Raw genomic sequence first — 16656 nt, 5'->3', positions numbered from 1 at the left:
AAACGCAGTGAAGAAATATCTGGATGAGATCATAAACCTAAAGGAAACTCTTCTATTGAATCCATTTATAAACAAAACTGACCTCGAAAATATGACAAGTGTTTTATAGCAAAAGGTTTACACAAATAAAAGATCCATTCCATCAAAAATTTAGTTTTTTTCTGTTTTTTCATGATGATGAAGGACATATATAAAGGAAATTAAGCTTAAAATTGCTTACAGAATATTTCTCTAAAACGTTAGCATGTTGCTAAAACAAAAGCTAAAACTCTAAATTAGCCTATAAAAACCTCAGTAGATAACAAATTAGCAAAAAAAGCTAGCTTGTTGCTTAAATACTAGCTAAACTCAGAAGTAGCCAAAAGTTCCTCAATAAACTAAATTTCTTAAAAATGTTAGCTTGTTGCTAAAATAGAAGCTAAACTCCAAATTAGCCTATAAAAACCTCAGAAGATAACAAATTAGCAAAACACATTTTCACGTTGCTAAAGTATTAGCTAAACTCCAAATTTGCATAAAAAACCCTCAATAGAAAACAGATTAGCCAAAAATGCTAGCTCGTTGCTTAAAAACTAGCTAAACTCCAAAATAGCCTAAAATTCCTCTGTAAACTAAATTTGTTAAAAATGTTAGCCTGTTGCTAAAATAGAAGCTAAACTCTAAATCAGCCTTAAAAATGCCAGTAGATAATAAATTAGCAAAAAACGTTAGCATGGTGCTAAAATATTAGCTAAACTCCAAATTTTATATTTTGTGAATCAGGAGCAGATGAAAAAATGTGGTTGGAAAAAGATTATGTTTGTGACAGAAGATGCTGCTCCAAGCTCTCAGCAACAGGGAGGGGAAAGGGGGCGGGGTCACTCCACACAAATGGCCCCGCCCACAACTCAGAGACAAATTTTTAATGGTTTGGCTGAAAATGCCATAATTAAAATAAAAAAGTCCACTGGGAACATTTGGAAGAAAGATCAAAAGATGATCAAAGTGGAACTACCTGCGACAATGCTAGTGTGAATGCAAAATGGCTCCTGAATTGGCTTCATTTTGCTGGAGGTATTTTCTATGGGTGATGTCACAGTCGCTCTGTCCAGTGATTATACAGTCTATGATAATACAGAAGGTGGCGTGAATGCAGCTTCAGAGTTTCACATATTTTCTTTTTTTTATTATTATTAAAAAAAAAGTTCCACATATTTTCAAAGTAAAGGTGCTTAAAAAATATATAAAATTGTCCTTTTTAAAATATAATTACCCCCCATAATATACTTAAACCTTTCACATATTTTCGTTCATATAAATATATTTTTGCTATTCCTGTATATATTCATGAATCTACTGGACCTTCATGAAGCTCTCCCGGATCACGCTCTCCACCTTTTCCTCCAGCTCCCTGTAATCCGCCTGACAGACGGCGTGCGGCCCGCTGCCCCCCCGCAGGCCTCTCAGCATGTCCCCGTGCGCCCCCGGCCTGGCGGCGCTCCTCTCCAGCAGCCTCAGCTGCTCCACGGGATCCTCGGGGGGGTTCTGGACCCCTAACGCCTGGAAGACGGCGGGCGCGAACTTCCCGTAGTGAGCGGTGGAGCTCAGCACCACGGGGCAGGAGCCGTCCTGCAGCTGGTCAGCCACCACCTTGGCCACGGCGGTGTGGGTGTCCATGAGGTAGCCTGTGCGAGCGTGGACGCGGCGGACGGCGGACAGACACTCGTCCTCGGAGCAGCAGCCGGCCTGCACCTCCTGCTGCATCCTGCTGAGCAGCGGCGCCGCCACTCGGAAGTGCTGCTGCGCGTCCAGGCGGGCGAAGAGCTCCCCCACCAGGCCGCTGTCCCCCCCCGACGCGTGGAAGAGGAACCGCTCCAGGTTGGACGACTTGAGGATGTCGATGGCCGGCGAGTGGGAGGGCAGCAGCCGCCGCCGCCGCAGGTCGTACTCGCCCGTGCTGAAGAAGTCGGTGATGATGCGGTTGTGGTTGGAGGCGCAGATGACTCTCCGGATGGGGACGCCCATTTGTTTGGCATAAATGGCCGACATGGCGTTGCCAAAGTTTCCAGTGGGGATGCAGACGTCGACCGGATCCCCGAACCGGATCACGCCGTCTCTGCACAGATCCAGGTAGGAGGAGGAATGGTAGACCACCTGCAGGAGGAGGGAGAGTCACACCTGCACTGACTCCGCCCACATCCCATCACTTCCCATTATCGATTGTTTTAATAGTCAAATAATCACCGATTATTTCTCCCGATTAGTCGACTAATCGTTTTACTGGATTTAAAACACACATCTAAACCATCGTGAGCTTTAAACTTGAAGTGTTTCAGCTCTATGCTGACTAGATCAATCAACTAATCGATTAATCGCGACATATTAATAATTAAAATAGTCGATATGTCGCGATAAATCAATACGCCAATTAATCGCGACATATCAACTATTTCAATAGTCGATTTGACCAATCGGGACAAATCAATTAATCGCGACTATATCGACTTTTTAAATAGCAGATATAGTCGCGATTAATTGATTTATTTATTAATCGTGACTTATTAAGTATTTCAATAGTTAATCATTAGCTGATATAGTCGCGATTAATCGATTAGTTGATTAATCTTGGCGTATCAACTCCTTTCTGTATGAAAAACGTACAGAAAGGAGCAGGAAAATCATTTTTCACACAACTAACCTTAAAATCCCAGTTTTTTTTATTTCTTTATTGTGAATCAGGAGCATAAAAAGGTCGTATTTGTGACATAGTAAATATACTGGGCGGAGCCACAAGCTCTCTAATCTGAGCTCTTGGGGGCGGGGCTACCAACAAGGTGAATTTCTAATGAATTTCTGTCGCTTTGCAGAAACTATGTTTCACAGATGTCACAAGTTTTTAAAATTTTGGCTAAAATGTTTAAATAATAAAAAAAAAAACCTTGAGAATGCTTAAAAAAAGATCCAAAGAAATTTCTCAAAATCTGACTAAGATAAAACAACTTTAATCAATGAAATATTGAGTTTTTTTAAGCATTTTTCTTTCTCGTTGAGTAAAGAACGTTAAATATATGTAATTAGAGTTGACAGTAAAACACATTAAGAAGGTCACAGCTTCAGGCCACACCCACCTGAGGCAGCAGCCGCGCCCAGTTGATGGAGTTGGCGGTACTCAGGACGGTTCCGTACTCCACGGCGAGATGCCCGACGAGCCCCGACTCCCCGAACATCCTCTTGATGCTCTTCTGACAGAAATCAAAGTCCGACAGGACGCCGACGGCCCTGCCGTTCGCGCCCCTGAAGCCCAACATCTGCAGCTTCTGGATCTCGCTCACCCCCTCCTCCGGAAAAAACACCAGCACACCCGTGCGCCGCGCGTCCACCCCGCTCAGCCCGCCAAAGCCGCTGAGCACGGCGCTGCCCGTGTCTCCGGACGTGGCCACCAGGACCAGGTAGTTGCACATGAGCGGGAGGCAGTGCGCGAAGAGCTGCGGCATCAGCTGCAGCGCCAGGTCCTTGAAGGAGGCGGTGGGGCCGTGGAAAAGCTCCAGAACGAACTGCTGCTCCACGAGATGCTTCACGGGCGCCACCGCCTCGCTGGAGAAGTTGGAGCCGTACGCCTTGAACACCATCCTCCTCAAGTCTGCGGGGCTCACGTCCACAGGGTGGATGCACTTCTCCAGGAGGAGCAGCGCCCGCTCCGGATAAGACATGGACACCAGCCTCTTCCACTCTCCTGCATCCATGCGAGGAAAGCCGTTCCTGGGAACGTACAGACCACCGTCTGCAGCCAGACCCTCCACCACCACGTCGCTGAAGCACGTCTTCTTCTGCTCGCCGCTGCCTCTGGTGGACACGTACGTTTCCTCGTGGCGGTTCTGGTATCTCTGCACGGCCTTGACCACCTTCTCCGCCACCTCCTCCTCCGTGTCCCCCCTTCCACACAGCACCCGAACGTCCAGCCACTTCTCGTAAAACTGCTTCCTGTAGAGCAGGATGTCTCTCATGGGAACTCCGGCCTCCTGGCCCACAATCCTGTTCACCTTCATCCTGTCGAGGCGTGTCAGGATGTCGTCCTCGTCCACGTCCAGGTAGACGACCAGCCCGCTCTGCTGGACGTGCTGCATGGCCTCAGCGTGGAGGGGGTTGGACCCCGTCAGGGAAACCACGCAGCCCGAGGAGGAGAACTGGCACAAAGCTTGGCCTTCCGCCTCCAGGAACCGCCGTCCACCCAGCGACGCCAGCACGGCGGCCACCGGCCTCTTCCACGCCACCTCCAGGACGTCATCGTCCACGTCGACGGCCGGCAGTCCCAGTTTGTGAGCCACGATCCTGCCGATGGTGGTCTTCCCTGCCCCGGGGGGGCCCATGAGCAGGATGTTCCTGTCCCCCAGGATGGAGGGTCTGGTGGAAAGCCATGACTTTGAGGTTAAACGAGGAAGCAAACGGCGTCTGACGGCAGAGAGGCGGCCCAGAGAACCCATTCAGGAAGCAAAACTGCAGCTGCTGCAGAAGGAAAACGGTTTAAGATCACAGAGAACAATCTTTAGTAATATTTATTTAAGTACTTTAAAATATATTTAATTACTTTAAAATCTAAATTACCTGTAATAATGCTAGTGTTAATGCTTTTTGCTGAGTAGTTGCTGAAGATACTGAAGCTTTTTGCTAAAATTTGATGCAATTTACTTTCATTTCTAACAGGATGCTAAATCTATTTTCAAAATTTAGCTAAAAGACTCAAAATTTTGTTGAAGAACCACGAAAGAGCACTGAAGTTGACCTCAATATCAGAACATTTTGTAGTAAAATTAATTTAAAATCCCAAATATATGCCAATTTTGCAAAAATATTTAGTGTGTTGCTTAAATATTAGCTAAATTAGCCCAAAAAACCTCAGTAGATTCCAAATTAGCCAACAGAAGCTAGCTTGTTGCTTTAATACTAGCTAAACCCCAAAATAGCCTAAATTCCTCAGTAAACTAAATTAGTCAAAAATGTTAGCATGTTACTAAGATAATAGTTACATTCCAAATTAGATTAAAAAAAACCTTAGTAGATTCCAAATTTGCCAAAAAAGCTAACTCACTGCTTTAATACTAGCTAAAATCGAAAATACCTCAAATTCCTCCGTAAACTAAATTAGTCAAAAACATTAGCATGTTGCTAAAATAGAAGCTAAACTCAATATTAGCAAAAGAAACCCCCAGTAGATAACAAACAAGCCAATAACTTCAGCATATGGCTAAAATATTAGCTAAACTCCAAATTAGCTAAAAAAAAAAAAAACCTCAGTAGATTCCAAATTAGCCAACAGAAGCTAGCTCGTTGCTTTAATACTAGCTAAAATCGAAAAAACCCAAAATTCCTCTGTAAACTAAATTAGTTAAAAACATTAGCATGTTGCTAAAATAGAAGCTAAACTCAATATTAGCTAAAGAAACCCCCAGTAGATGACAAATTAGCCAATAACTTTAACATGTTGCTAAAATATTAGCTAAACTCCAATTTAAAAAAATACCATAAAAGATGAATACATATCCCATGATTATGTTTAAAGGCTTGTTGCTAATCTACTTATTTAAAGAGTTTCTCGTTAATTTCCCACTGTGCATATTTTACTCAATATTTCAAAAACTATTAAGTTTATGAATACTAAAAGTACAAGCATGATTAATGTCCCAAAAGAACGTCGGCAAAAGAGATGAATCACCATAGTGATGACACCATAGTGTGAATGCTTACTAAGCAATCACACAATAATTACAAACAAACAAAAAAATTGGCAATAAACTGATTTTTTTCTTATTTTATATTATTTTTAATGCATCCAATCACAGCTTAATGATTATATTTTTAGCTTTTCCACGTTTTAATGAAACAAATATTTATATTTTATTTAATTTTAACGAGTTATATTGCTTTTTTTCTGAACTTTTCATGTATTTTTGACTGTTGCACGTGCCATAATAATAAAACAATTTGATTGCACACATTTTACAGACTACTGATTAACATTTATCTTTAAGGTGACTTAAAATTAAGATGATGCAGTAACTGATCACGTGTTCTGTCTGTCTGCAGGAGTCTCAAAGTTCAATCAAACTATTTCAATTAGAAAGATTGTGGAGTAAATGTGTTGCGTTCAGGTATATTTATCTCCACAGAAAATACTTACGTCAGACGTCTCGCTTTTGACCTTTGAGTTCAGTAATAACCTCGTTTAGTTGATATCATTTGGAGCTTTTATGGAGAAAAAACAACAAACCTTCCTCTGCCTGACGGGAAGTAAGCTATCTAGAAACGGAAGCCCTGTTGGGACAATAATGCGAACGCGAACGATGGCGGTGACGTTTGTAAAAAAAAATAAAAAAAAATTGTGAATTATTCTAGTGAATAAAAATCTTTTTGGAGTTTTGAAACAAAACTTAAAACAAAAATGTTACTGTTACTGCCGGTGATCCAACTGTTGGTTTCATGTACAAATCAGAACCTCGGAAAGTTGAAATACTACTATTAAAAAGTTGCTTGAATTTTTTTAATGACGCTATATATTGCATATGACGGAATTTTCATAATTATTATTTATTTATTTATGTTGTAAAATTAGCGCACCATTACGTTTTACAAAGATCAGAAATGCGCTCTTTTTTTTAGGCGCAGCCGTCCCTGAAGGCATCACATCAGCGGTCGCCTAGCAACAAGAACACACTCCTGGTTTTCCAGCAGAAATCCGTCTGACCGGCGCTTTAACTCCGGACTGTTTGAGGTTATTGAACACGTTTAGGAGCATGGATCCACCAAAGAGTTTTTATAATCTGATTCAGAAGGAGGAGGAGCAAATTCAGAGACAGCCCAGGTGAGTCAATCTGATTCTTAAATATTCTTTTCATTGAACATTTTTTATTAATTATTTTAAAAATGAATCCTTTCATTTTAGGAAGTAAAATATGTAAATTAAATTTATTTTATGGCACACGTGTCCTTCTTTTTAAATAAAGTTGGGAACTGAATTTTTCCTATGACAGGAAGAGAAGAAAACATTCGGCAAAAAGTTAAAGAAATACTTCAAAGCAAGATCTTTTAAATAAACCTTTATTTATTCTGCTAGTTTACAACACGACTGACGTCAAGTCATTGAAAAACACACAGAAACGTGAATATTAAACATATATCCTTAAATAAAACATCTCATTTCCTATAGATGTTTTTGAATGTTCGTTCCTGCAGGTATGTGTCCAGGTTCCGCCCGACTGTGGTTCTGGAGAACAAACAGGCTAAAGACGTCATGAGGACCATGGGTCCTGCAAATGTGGAGGTTCCCTCTCCTGATAAATTCCTCAAGAAGCATTCCAAAGATCCGCAGATGCCAGAGCGTGAGTCCCGCGTTAAATATGAGCCTGATGTGGATCTGAGGATCTATGAATATGTATATCTGAGGATCTAAGGATCTGAGGATCTGAGGATCTGAGGTTGGCGTTTCTTTGATCTTCCAGACTCAGAAGGTTCCAAAGGTGTCAGGCGAGCCTGTGCTCTGACTCAGAGGAGGCCGCCCGTCCCGGCGAGGACCGACCCGCCTCCGATGGGTCAGACCAAAAGGGGCTTCATAAAGCCGGCCGCGACAGTGCCGGTGAAGCCCACGCCCGTTTCTGTGGACTCCAAGAAGGGACACAAACAGCTGCTGGAGACGTCTGGACTCGTCCCCAAATACGTCATGAAGAAGGTTCTGGTCCACACAGACAGATAAAACATAAGTTCATCGCTCTAGTTTATAAACTCACTTTTTCAAAAACATATGGAAACAAATAACTATTATAATTATTGTTATTGAGTGAATGCTGTATTTGTGCAACATGCTAGCTGTTTTGGCTATTTTTGACTTTTTTCAGTTTTTTAGACTAATTTGGAGTCTAGGTAATATTTTAGCTTTTCGCTAGCTGTTCTAGCTCATATTTTTAGCTTGCTATCATCTTTAACTTTTTCAACTATCAACTTCAGCAATTTCAGCTATCAACATCAGTGTTTTCAGATATCAGTTTCAGCTTTTTCAACTATTAGAGACAACAATTTCAGCTTCCAACTTCAGCTTTTTCAGCTATCAGTTTCAGCTTTTTCAACAATCAGCTTCAATGGTTTCAGCTTCCAAATTCAGCTTTTTCAGCTATCAGTTTTAGCTTTTTCAACTATCACCTCCAATGGTTTCAGCTTTCAAGTTCAGCATTTTCCAGCTATCATCTTCCGTGTTTTCAGCTATTAGCTTCATCAATTTCAGCATTCAACGTTAGCATTTTCAGCTATCATTTTCAGCTTTTTCAACTATTAGCTTCAGCAATTTTAGCTTCCAACTTCAGTTTTTTCAGGTATCAGTTTCAGCTTTTTCAATTATCAGCTTCAGCGATTTCAGCTTCCAACTGCAGTGTGTTTAGCTCTCAATTTCAGCATCTTCAGCTAACAGGAGAAAACTTGAAAACTCTGAATTGAAACTGAAAACAGAGAACTGATAAGAATGTGAAAAGAGAAAAGGAAACGTTTAAATTACACATTTTTTAATGTAAGTTTCAAATTTGCTTTTTTCTTATTCAAATTTTCATTACTTTTTAAAGTTTTCAATATTTTTTTTCAAAAAATTACTTTATTTTATTTTTTTCAAATTTTCATAATTCTTTCAAATTTACAATATTTACTTTTGAGTTTAAAACTTCAATCTTGTTTTCATTAACTTTAATCTGATCCTGATTTAATCCCACATCAAACCTCAATCCAGATTTCACATTTAAAAGTGTGTCTGCAGGATTACGGGGAGATACCTGCGTACCTGCAGCGGCGCAGCGAGGCGGAGGGGCTGGCCCAGGAGGAGCACGCCAGGCTGCAGAAGGAGCAGGACGGGCAGGAGGCCATGCAGCAACTGACAGAAGAGGAGCGGCAGGCCGCCCTGCAGGTACGCCGGTTCAGAAGCTCCTCCCTCTGCAGCAGCGTGTTTGTCAGGATTCCCTCCATGTTTCCCTCCTCCAGGGTCTGAAGAGGAAGTGGGACGCTCTGCATAAGGAGTACCAGTGCCTGCCGCTCATCATTGAGACTCTGTCACAGAGAGCCTTCAAGAAGAGCCTGGAGGACGCCATGAAGCAGCTGGACGAGAACATCCTCCTCCTGGAGAGGTTCCCAACCATCTACGTCACCAAGAGCTAGTCTGCACGTCTTCAACCAGACTAATGGATTCTGCAGAAATTAAAGAGTTTTTCCTAAAGAAAAATTAATGGTTTTGATTTTTATTGTTGAGTATTTTCACCTCAAAAGAAAAAAAAAACATTAGGAGATCTGAGCTGCAGATCAGAACCAATGATCTTTTTTTATTATTTACCTAAAAAATCACAAAAAAATGTTAATTTCTCACAGATTAAAAGTAGTTTTTTTCATGTTGATTTAAAGAAAAGTTCAGTTTGGGTCTCAAACTGCATTAATCACAAAAAGAAGATCAATTAATTAAAAAAAATCCAAACATTTAAATAACTCAGATTCAAAATCTTCCAAAAGGTTCTGAAAAATCCTGCATTTTGTGGAGGATCTGAAAGCATCTTGGACCAGAGCTGCTGCTCTTCCAAACCAGAGGAGACGTCCTCTCACTGAGTCGTGTCTCTGATGGGATAAAAGTTTTCAGTCAAACAGGAAATAATCAGACAAAGAAAGAAAATCTGTTTCCATCTTTACTGCTGAACACAAAGATGATAAAAATGTTAACAAAGAAAACAAATAAAGATACGATGATCTAAGATGAGGATCATCCTTGTGTTTGTGTCGTTGATGATCAAACTTTTGCGCATCAGAGAACTTCTGAGAAACATCAGAATCATTATTGTTACATTTAATAAAAATAAGAGATGTTATAGTACTTGTGGGATGTGCATGTGTGGGTGTGTGTGGGGGGAGGGGGGGATATGTGTTTACTTATTTTATGATTGCTATTTTAACAATTTGTTTCTACCTTGCTATGAATTATTTGATTATAGAAATCTCTTTGAGATGTTTTGTGGCTGGAGAAACACTATTTAAATAAATTTGGATTGAAATTATTAGCAGTTACAAATTACCTCATTTATCAGTGCTTTTGATAAAAATTGCTTAATTTATTTATTGTATTTATGTATTTATATTATTTATTCATCAACTGAATTTGTTTATTTACAGTATTTTTTTTATTTATATGTTTGTTTACAGAGTTTATGAATTTGATTAATACATTTTTATTTATTTAAAGTGTTTATTTTCATTTATTTACAGTATTTTTTCACTTCCATATTTTATTTATTTATTTAATACTTAGTTAGTTAGCTATTATTTATTTACAGTATGTATTTATTTATTTTTTAACAGAATTTATTCATTTACAGTATGTATTTATTTTTATTTATTAATTTGTTTACAGTATAAATTCTCATGGATTTAAAGTTTTTATTTTTGTTTTTTTATTCTATTTACAATATTTTCACAGTTTTAATTTATTTATTTAAAATAATTATGTATTTATTGAATTATTCATAGTATTAATTTAACATTTACAACGTTTTTTATTTATTTACAATAATTATTTGTTTTTTTCATTATTTATAGTATTTATTTATTTATTTATTTACATAATTTATTTATTTATATAATTTATTTATTTATCTATTTATTTACGTTATTTATTTATTTATTTAATGTGTTTATTTACTTACTTACAAACTTACTAACTTCTCTGAGCAGAAAGACAATAATGTTTCATTAAATAATTTATTATTATTTTTTCTCTCAGTTTAAAATCAGAGAATATTATTTTACTGGGAAAACACCAGAAAGAGTCAGTCAGACTCTACATTTCCCTCAATGTTATTATGGCAGCAGCAGCAGCAGCAGCAGCATTTTAGTTTAAACTTATCTTAGAGACTCGATCAGAGTTTGGTCGCCTTTGCAGCTAAAATCCAGGGAGGAAAATTCAGAAATTTTTTACTTTATGAAAAATGTCCTGAGATTTGAAAGAAAAAAACTTTAAAAAACTTACACGGGTATTATTTAATCAACTCAGAAACACTAAGAGTCAAGTCTTCTTGGATTCTAAAACAATTAAACACATTTCTCATTTTCTATGTCATCCTTCACACACAGTTTGAAGATTTTCCATAATAAATAAAAAACAATTTAATTTAATTTTATATTTCCAATTTTTATCTCTATTACAGTTGCACCTTGCTGCCAAAGGGGGCGCCAAAGTTCTCCGCAAAGCTCTTCTTTCCTGCCTCACACAGTGGATCTCTCATGAGAAAACATCCATGAAGACATCATTAAATCCCCCTCTGACTGAAACACGGACTCCTCAAAGATAAAGTGTCTTTTTCTTCTGCTGCCCGTCGCGCCTCATGACGCAGCCGCAGAGCGGAGCAGCATCACATGAGTCTGATTATCCATCCCAGCCTCCAAACAACTCCTTCCCTAATGACCCAGGCGTGATCACACAGCCGGACCGACCGGGTTCTAGCAGGACGTCAGCGGTGAGGACTGATCATTTTTATGAGCAAATTCTTTAACTTTTAAACTAAACAAGATTTATGTTGATTTTTTCTGATTTGTTTGTTCTGAATCTTGGAAAAAGTCTTTATTTGTTGTTGTTGTTTTTTTCCTTAAAGGGTTACAGTGAAAATAACTGAACATGTCAGCAGCTGAAGATGTAGACAAAATAGGACTGAAGAGAGGCATTGTGGTACGTTGACCCCTTTCAAAATAAAAGTTCATACATGATAAATCTGTAAAGCAGGGGTCTCCAAACTGCTCTCTATGGGGCTGGAGTCGGTTTGAAGGCTAACAGAAAAAGTGCAGCAATCACAGCCGAAACGTAAACATTTACGGTTTTCCAGAAAGCCACACAAAGCCAAATTTAAAATATTTCATTTCTGTAATCTTCATAGAAAAAAATAATACCAAAATATTTTTAAAACTAGATATATAGCATTACCTGGGATAATGTGTGTGAATGCTGTAAGCTCAATGTGTCAGCTGAAGATGCTAGTGCTAATAGCTGAAAATGCTGAAAGTGATAGCTGAATTGGCTGAAACTAATAGCTGAAAACGTTGAAGCTAATATCTAGCTAAGATATTAGCAAAATGCCAAATTAGCCTAAAAAAGTTAGAATGTAGCTAAAATATTAGCTAAGCTCCAAATTAGTCTAAAAAACTGACAAAAAATCCTAAATAAGCCAAAACAGCTAGCATTTAGCTAAAATATTAGCAAATTTCCAAAATAGCCTAAATAACTGAAAAAAGCCTAAATTAGCCAAAACAGCTAGCATGTAGCTGAAATATTAGCTAAATGCGGAATCAGCCCAAAAAATTGGTAAAATGTGTAATTTAGCCAAATCCACTAACATTAAGCTAAAATATTGGCTAAGCTCCAAATTAGCCTGAAAAACTAATACAAAAATCCTAAATAAGCCAAAACAGCTAGCATGTTGCTGAAATATTAGCTAAATGTGGAATAAGCAGAAAAAACTGGTAAAATATGTAATTTAGCCAAATCCACTAACATTAAGCTAAAATATTGGCTAAGCTCCAAATTGACCTAAAAAACTGACAAAAAAATCCTAAATTAGCCAAAGCAGCTAGCATGTAGCTAAAATATTAGCTAAAAGCAGAACTAGCCTAAAAAACTAGTGAAATGTGTAATTTTGCCAAAACAGCTACCATTAAGCTAAAATATTAGCTAAGCTCCAAATTAGCAAAAAAAAAAAAAAAGAAGAAAAAAGCCTGAATTAGCCAAAACAGCTAGCGTGTGGCTAAAATATTAGCCAAACCCCACATCAGGGTCCTAGTTTGGGGAGCCCATCTGTAAAGCATCCTTCCTGTGAGCTGTTGGAAATAAATGAAAAGTTCAATAAAAAATTGTTTTTCAACTTCCAAACTTTCAAAAGCTTTTCTTATTTGCGCTCAGATTAAAGATGATTGGCCGGGATACAGTCTGGATCTGTTCACCTACCCAGAACATTACCACGAGGACATCGAGAACGTCTACATCCCACACGGGATCATCAAGAACAGGTAAAGCCAGCACATGAATCCCAGAATTCCTTCACTGTTGGGTCTGAACCGGGACGTTTCTCCTGCAGGATCGAGCGTCTGGCCCACTACGTCATGGAGGACTTCGACGAGGACAAGATGGTGGTGCTCTGCGTCCTGAAGGGAGGCTACAAGTTCTGCGTGGACCTGGTGGAGTTCATAAAGACGCTGGGCCGCAACTCCAACCGCTACCTGGAGACGCGGGTGGAGTTCATCCGCCTGAAGAGCTACCTGGTGGGTGAACGGAAGGTTCAGCAGGTGATCGCGAAGAGCTCTGAGGTCACTCTGAAGGTCAGCTTAATGACAAAATGAGCGACAGCTTCTGTAATCAGGATTTAGATACTCTAAACCACATGTGTCAAAGTCAAGGCCCGGGGGCCGGATCCGGCCCTCCGGGTAGTTATATCCGGCTCTCCATTTTATTTTATTGTTATAATGACCCGATGTTATCTTGGACTTATTTTCTAACTTGTATAATTTTGAGAAAATATATTTTTATGGAAAGTTAAATATTGAAAGTTATTTAAAGTTTAAGTTGATTTATTCTATTCCTGCCTTTTTATTATTCATGATTATGTTAAAAAGTTACAGTTTAAAAGTTTTAAAAGTTGACATTCTGCTCTGGACTATTTTGCCATTTACTAAGATTTTTTAGGCTATTTTGGACTTTAGCTAAAATTTCAGCTAAAGCTGTTTTGGCTAATTTAGGGTTATTTCTGTTTTTTAGACTATTTTGAAATTTGGCAATTTTTTTTAGTAACAGGCTAGCTGTTTTCTCCAACCTAAGTTTTTTTTTTTGTTTTTTTTATTTAGGCCAATTTGGCATTTAGCTATATTATAACTCTATAGTCCAGGTCGTTATTGTAAATAAGAACTTATTCCTAATAGCTCACCTGGTTAAATAAAGGTTTAATAATAAAAAAAAGAAGTTGTTTATTCTACTCTGGTAATGATTTCCTCCCAAAACCATCTGAGGTTCCATCTGAACCTCCTCACCTCCCACAGACCCAGCAGACGCTCCACACCTTCAGCTGAGAGGAGCAGCAAAATGTAATGAGATTACTTTGATGTGACACAGGAGGCGTGGAGTCCTGGTTACTCAGAGGTAAACTTGTCTGCGGCGCCAGACCCAGTTCACAAAGCAACCGCTGGAGCTGACACCTGCAGGCTCTGGGGTCACACGCGGCTCTTTTACCGTTTCTGGTCAAAGAAAAAAACGTTTTACCGTTAAAAGTAACTGTAAAGTAAAAGTATAAGCATAAATAAAAGTAAAGTAATTTAAACTTTATTAAGTACAAATCAAAAGACGTTTTGACAGATTTAGGAGCGCCGTGTACCTCAAAGAATCAATTGCTGGTCAGTAAACTCAACCAGATCTCAAACTTAAAGTGCACAAGATTATAAAGGCGGTTTTTCATGTTCACATACATACATTGAGAGTCACTTCATTAGCTCTGGTTTGATTTTTGTTTGGTTAGATCCATGAATATCTGGCTGAGATGCATTTTCTGCAATGAAAGACACTTTTATTTTAAAAGGAAGTAATGTGAAAAACGAGCATATTTCAAAAGAAGGATATTATCTCTTTATGGTTATGTTTGATTTATACCTATGAGCCCGGTTTGGCTGTAGTTTTGATTGACAGGTGGCTCAGATTTAAATCTTTGGTTCTTTAACATTCTGGTAGTGCAGATCTATGAAGCCCCGATGCATTGTGGGTATCCTGCAGCATCATCTGCAGCCATCAAACATCTGCTCCACTTTTAATGTTTGTATTCTGCACAGAATCTAACATGAACCCATCGAGAGTGTAGATGGATTAGTTATTTATTTAAAAAACTAAGTTACTGATTTAACTGTAACTTACTGTTACTCCAACAAATGTCAATCAAAGGCTTTTCTGAGAGATTTTAACTGGTTTATTATTATTTTCACACAGTCAAATGACCTTAGCGGCTCCTGCTAAATCAGAAAGAAAAAAAATAAAAATAATGATATGATGATGAATTATTGTTCTTAAAGGGAGATTTCTGTCAGCATTTTGTGTTTTCATTTTTATTGTATTTTTTTCTCAATTTTGTTACCGAACAATTCACACTTTGAACTTTCGTAACTCTTTAAAAGTCTTTCAAATTTGTGTTTCAAAATGTTTGCAAATATAAACATTGTGAATGTTATTTATGTCAAATGTATAGAATTTAGTGACTAAAAGTAAATTCTGAAGCAGTTTGCTGACGAATGCTGCAAGAATCATAAAATCAAATCCGACAGTTATTTAAAACTGGAAAAACAAACATATTTTTTCTTTAATACCCCGGATGACCAGCAGGTGTCACTGCCGCTCACGTTTAGAGCCACTGAGGAGTCTCAGCTTCAGGTCAGTTCAAGGACGGTTACATATGAGGCTCTGGAAACACCTGATTGGTGTTTCTGCTGAGGCCAAGAAAAACACCTGGATGTGATGAACCTCTGAGATGATGCAGCATCACCGTCACCCATCATTTCTGTGTGTTTTGGCTCGCGGCGCACATTAAACGACCTGATTTATCCATAAACGCATATTTCCTCTCCGCCTTCGCCGTCGGTTGTTTTATGAGCTGCCATCTGAAGGTGAAATGTGTGAACCACTCCGAGGTTTAAATCAGAATCCTGCAGAGAAGGGGTCACACAGACGGATTTCTTCTGCGTTCGTCAGCAGGAATGTGTGTTTGTGAGGCGGTCATGTGACCTGCTGCTCTTATCTGATTCAGGAATCCTCACACACGTTCCCTCTGAGGATGGATTGTGTTTTACAGAGGAAGAACAAAGCTGACGCATGCTTGATGGTAACCGCTGTTCTTGTTTTCTAGAACGACCAATCCACGGAGGACCTGCACATCGTAGGAAGCAGCGATTTGTCTTTTCTGCGGGGAAAGGTTTGTGCACCAAACTCCTCACTCTCCAACAGACGTTATAGTTAAACATTATCAGGTTATCAGGACACTAATCCTCCTCCTGTGTCTCAAGAGTTGATTTGGCTGTTTTCTCATGACCAGAGGCGTCATTACTCAGACCTCCTGGGCAGATTTACTGGCTGTCACGCTCCACCAGGAAGGAGTGAGGTGTCTGTGGTATCAGGAGATCCCCCTGCAGATGCAGCAATGTTCTCAGAGAAGATGCACAAAAATGTAACGTTAAAGTCTTCAACGCTGCTCCAATCAGATGCACTTTTGCTGAGGGGAGAGAAGCTGCAGAGAATAAAGTCAGAAACACGAAAAACAGAACAATCTGTCCACTGGTGCTGAGGGATTATGGGAAAAAATTAAATATAAAAAAAAAACGTATATTGCTTGATGTTATATGTGATGCATAAAATACAGAAAAATGACAGTTGACTGATTTAAGGTTACATGGACTTAAATTCCTGTTGTATCAAATTTGATACGCAAATTTCAACATTATTTTACTAAAATATATTGTATTTACATATTTTTGCATTGCATCAACCCAGTAACTGTTTCTCTTTATGTTTCAGTACAAATTCTGTTTTTCTTACCAGAAAAATTTTCAAGTTTAGCCAAATTCTTAACTAAAAACCCCATTTGTCTCTCCTGAAACATG

At 38.7% G+C, this 16656-nt stretch overlaps 3 protein-coding genes across 7 annotated transcripts in view; 2 read left to right on the top strand and 1 right to left on the bottom strand.

The window, feature by feature from the left end:
• Nucleotides 1-684: 684 nt before the first annotated feature.
• On the bottom strand, nucleotides 685-6511 carry LOC112151530 (threonine synthase-like 1). 2 transcript variants are annotated; one of them, XM_024280506.2, is made up of 3 exons: nucleotides 6155-6511; nucleotides 3108-4479; nucleotides 685-2133 (listed from the first exon to the last, which is right to left on the bottom strand). In XM_024280506.2, exons 2-3 carry the CDS (start codon nucleotides 4458-4460, stop codon nucleotides 1333-1335), a joined length of 2154 nt encoding a protein of 717 aa, XP_024136274.1. In that variant the 5' UTR covers nucleotides 4461-4479; nucleotides 6155-6511; the 3' UTR covers nucleotides 685-1332. The 2 variants fall into 2 exon arrangements, with proteins under 2 accessions (XP_024136274.1, XP_024136273.1); XM_024280505.2 differs by having other exon boundaries at nucleotides 3108-4482; nucleotides 6155-6508.
• Nucleotides 6512-6647: 136 nt separating this feature from the next.
• Nucleotides 6648-9226, top strand: enkur (enkurin, TRPC channel interacting protein). Of its 3 annotated transcripts, none has more exons than XM_024280507.2 (5): nucleotides 6648-6835; nucleotides 7207-7352; nucleotides 7473-7699; nucleotides 8768-8914; nucleotides 8962-9226. In XM_024280507.2, the coding sequence occupies exons 1-5, from the start codon at nucleotides 6768-6770 to the stop codon at nucleotides 9160-9162; spliced, it is 789 nt and encodes a 262-aa protein (XP_024136275.1). In that variant the 5' UTR covers nucleotides 6648-6767; the 3' UTR covers nucleotides 9163-9226. The 3 variants fall into 3 exon arrangements, with proteins under 3 accessions (XP_024136275.1, XP_024136276.1, XP_024136277.1); XM_024280508.2 differs by having other exon boundaries at nucleotides 6652-6835; nucleotides 8989-9226; XM_024280509.2 differs by having other exon boundaries at nucleotides 6668-6835; nucleotides 7181-7352.
• A 1972-nt stretch (nucleotides 9227-11198) lies between these two features.
• prtfdc1a (phosphoribosyl transferase domain containing 1a) overlaps nucleotides 11199-16656 on the top strand; it is a 12142-nt gene continuing 6684 nt past the window's right edge. The window contains exons 1-5 of one of the 2 annotated variants that reach the window (XM_024280679.2): nucleotides 11199-11498; nucleotides 11634-11707; nucleotides 12932-13038; nucleotides 13107-13290; nucleotides 15906-15971. In XM_024280679.2, coding sequence (XP_024136447.1) covers nucleotides 11657-11707; nucleotides 12932-13038; nucleotides 13107-13290; nucleotides 15906-15971 — 408 coding nt within the window. In that variant the 5' untranslated portion in view covers nucleotides 11199-11498; nucleotides 11634-11656. Of the gene's footprint in view, nucleotides 11499-11633; nucleotides 11708-12688; nucleotides 13039-13106; nucleotides 13291-15905; nucleotides 15972-16656 lie in introns of those variants that run through there. The other variant, XM_036217489.1, reaches the window with a different exon arrangement.

Source organism: Oryzias melastigma, linkage group LG20 (genome assembly GCF_002922805.2).
Source record: "Oryzias melastigma strain HK-1 linkage group LG20, ASM292280v2, whole genome shotgun sequence".
Classification (NCBI taxonomy): domain Eukaryota; kingdom Metazoa; phylum Chordata; class Actinopteri; order Beloniformes; family Adrianichthyidae; genus Oryzias; species Oryzias melastigma.
Note: the sequence above shows the minus strand (reverse complement) of the source record. Positions and strands in the feature narration are given on the sequence as shown.

What these genes read in the sequence shown, in the direction of transcription:
- LOC112151530 (XM_024280506.2), bottom strand. Translation starts at nt 4,460, where the DNA reads ATGGGTTCTCTGGGCCGCCTCTCTGCCGTCAGACGCCGTTTGCTTCCT. An exon ending in GGGCGCGGCTGCTGCCTCAG is followed by an intron (nt 2,134 to 3,107) that starts GTGGGTGTGGCC and finishes CTCCTCCTGCAG; the next exon opens with GTGGTCTACCATTCCTCCTC.
- enkur (XM_024280507.2), top strand. Translation starts at nt 6,768, where the DNA reads ATGGATCCACCAAAGAGTTTTTATAATCTGATTCAGAAGGAGGAGGAG. An exon ending in CAAATTCAGAGACAGCCCAG is followed by an intron (nt 6,836 to 7,206) that starts GTGAGTCAATCT and finishes TCGTTCCTGCAG; the next exon opens with GTATGTGTCCAGGTTCCGCC. An exon ending in AGCGGCAGGCCGCCCTGCAG is followed by an intron (nt 8,915 to 8,961) that starts GTACGCCGGTTC and finishes CGTGTTTGTCAG; the next exon opens with GATTCCCTCCATGTTTCCCT.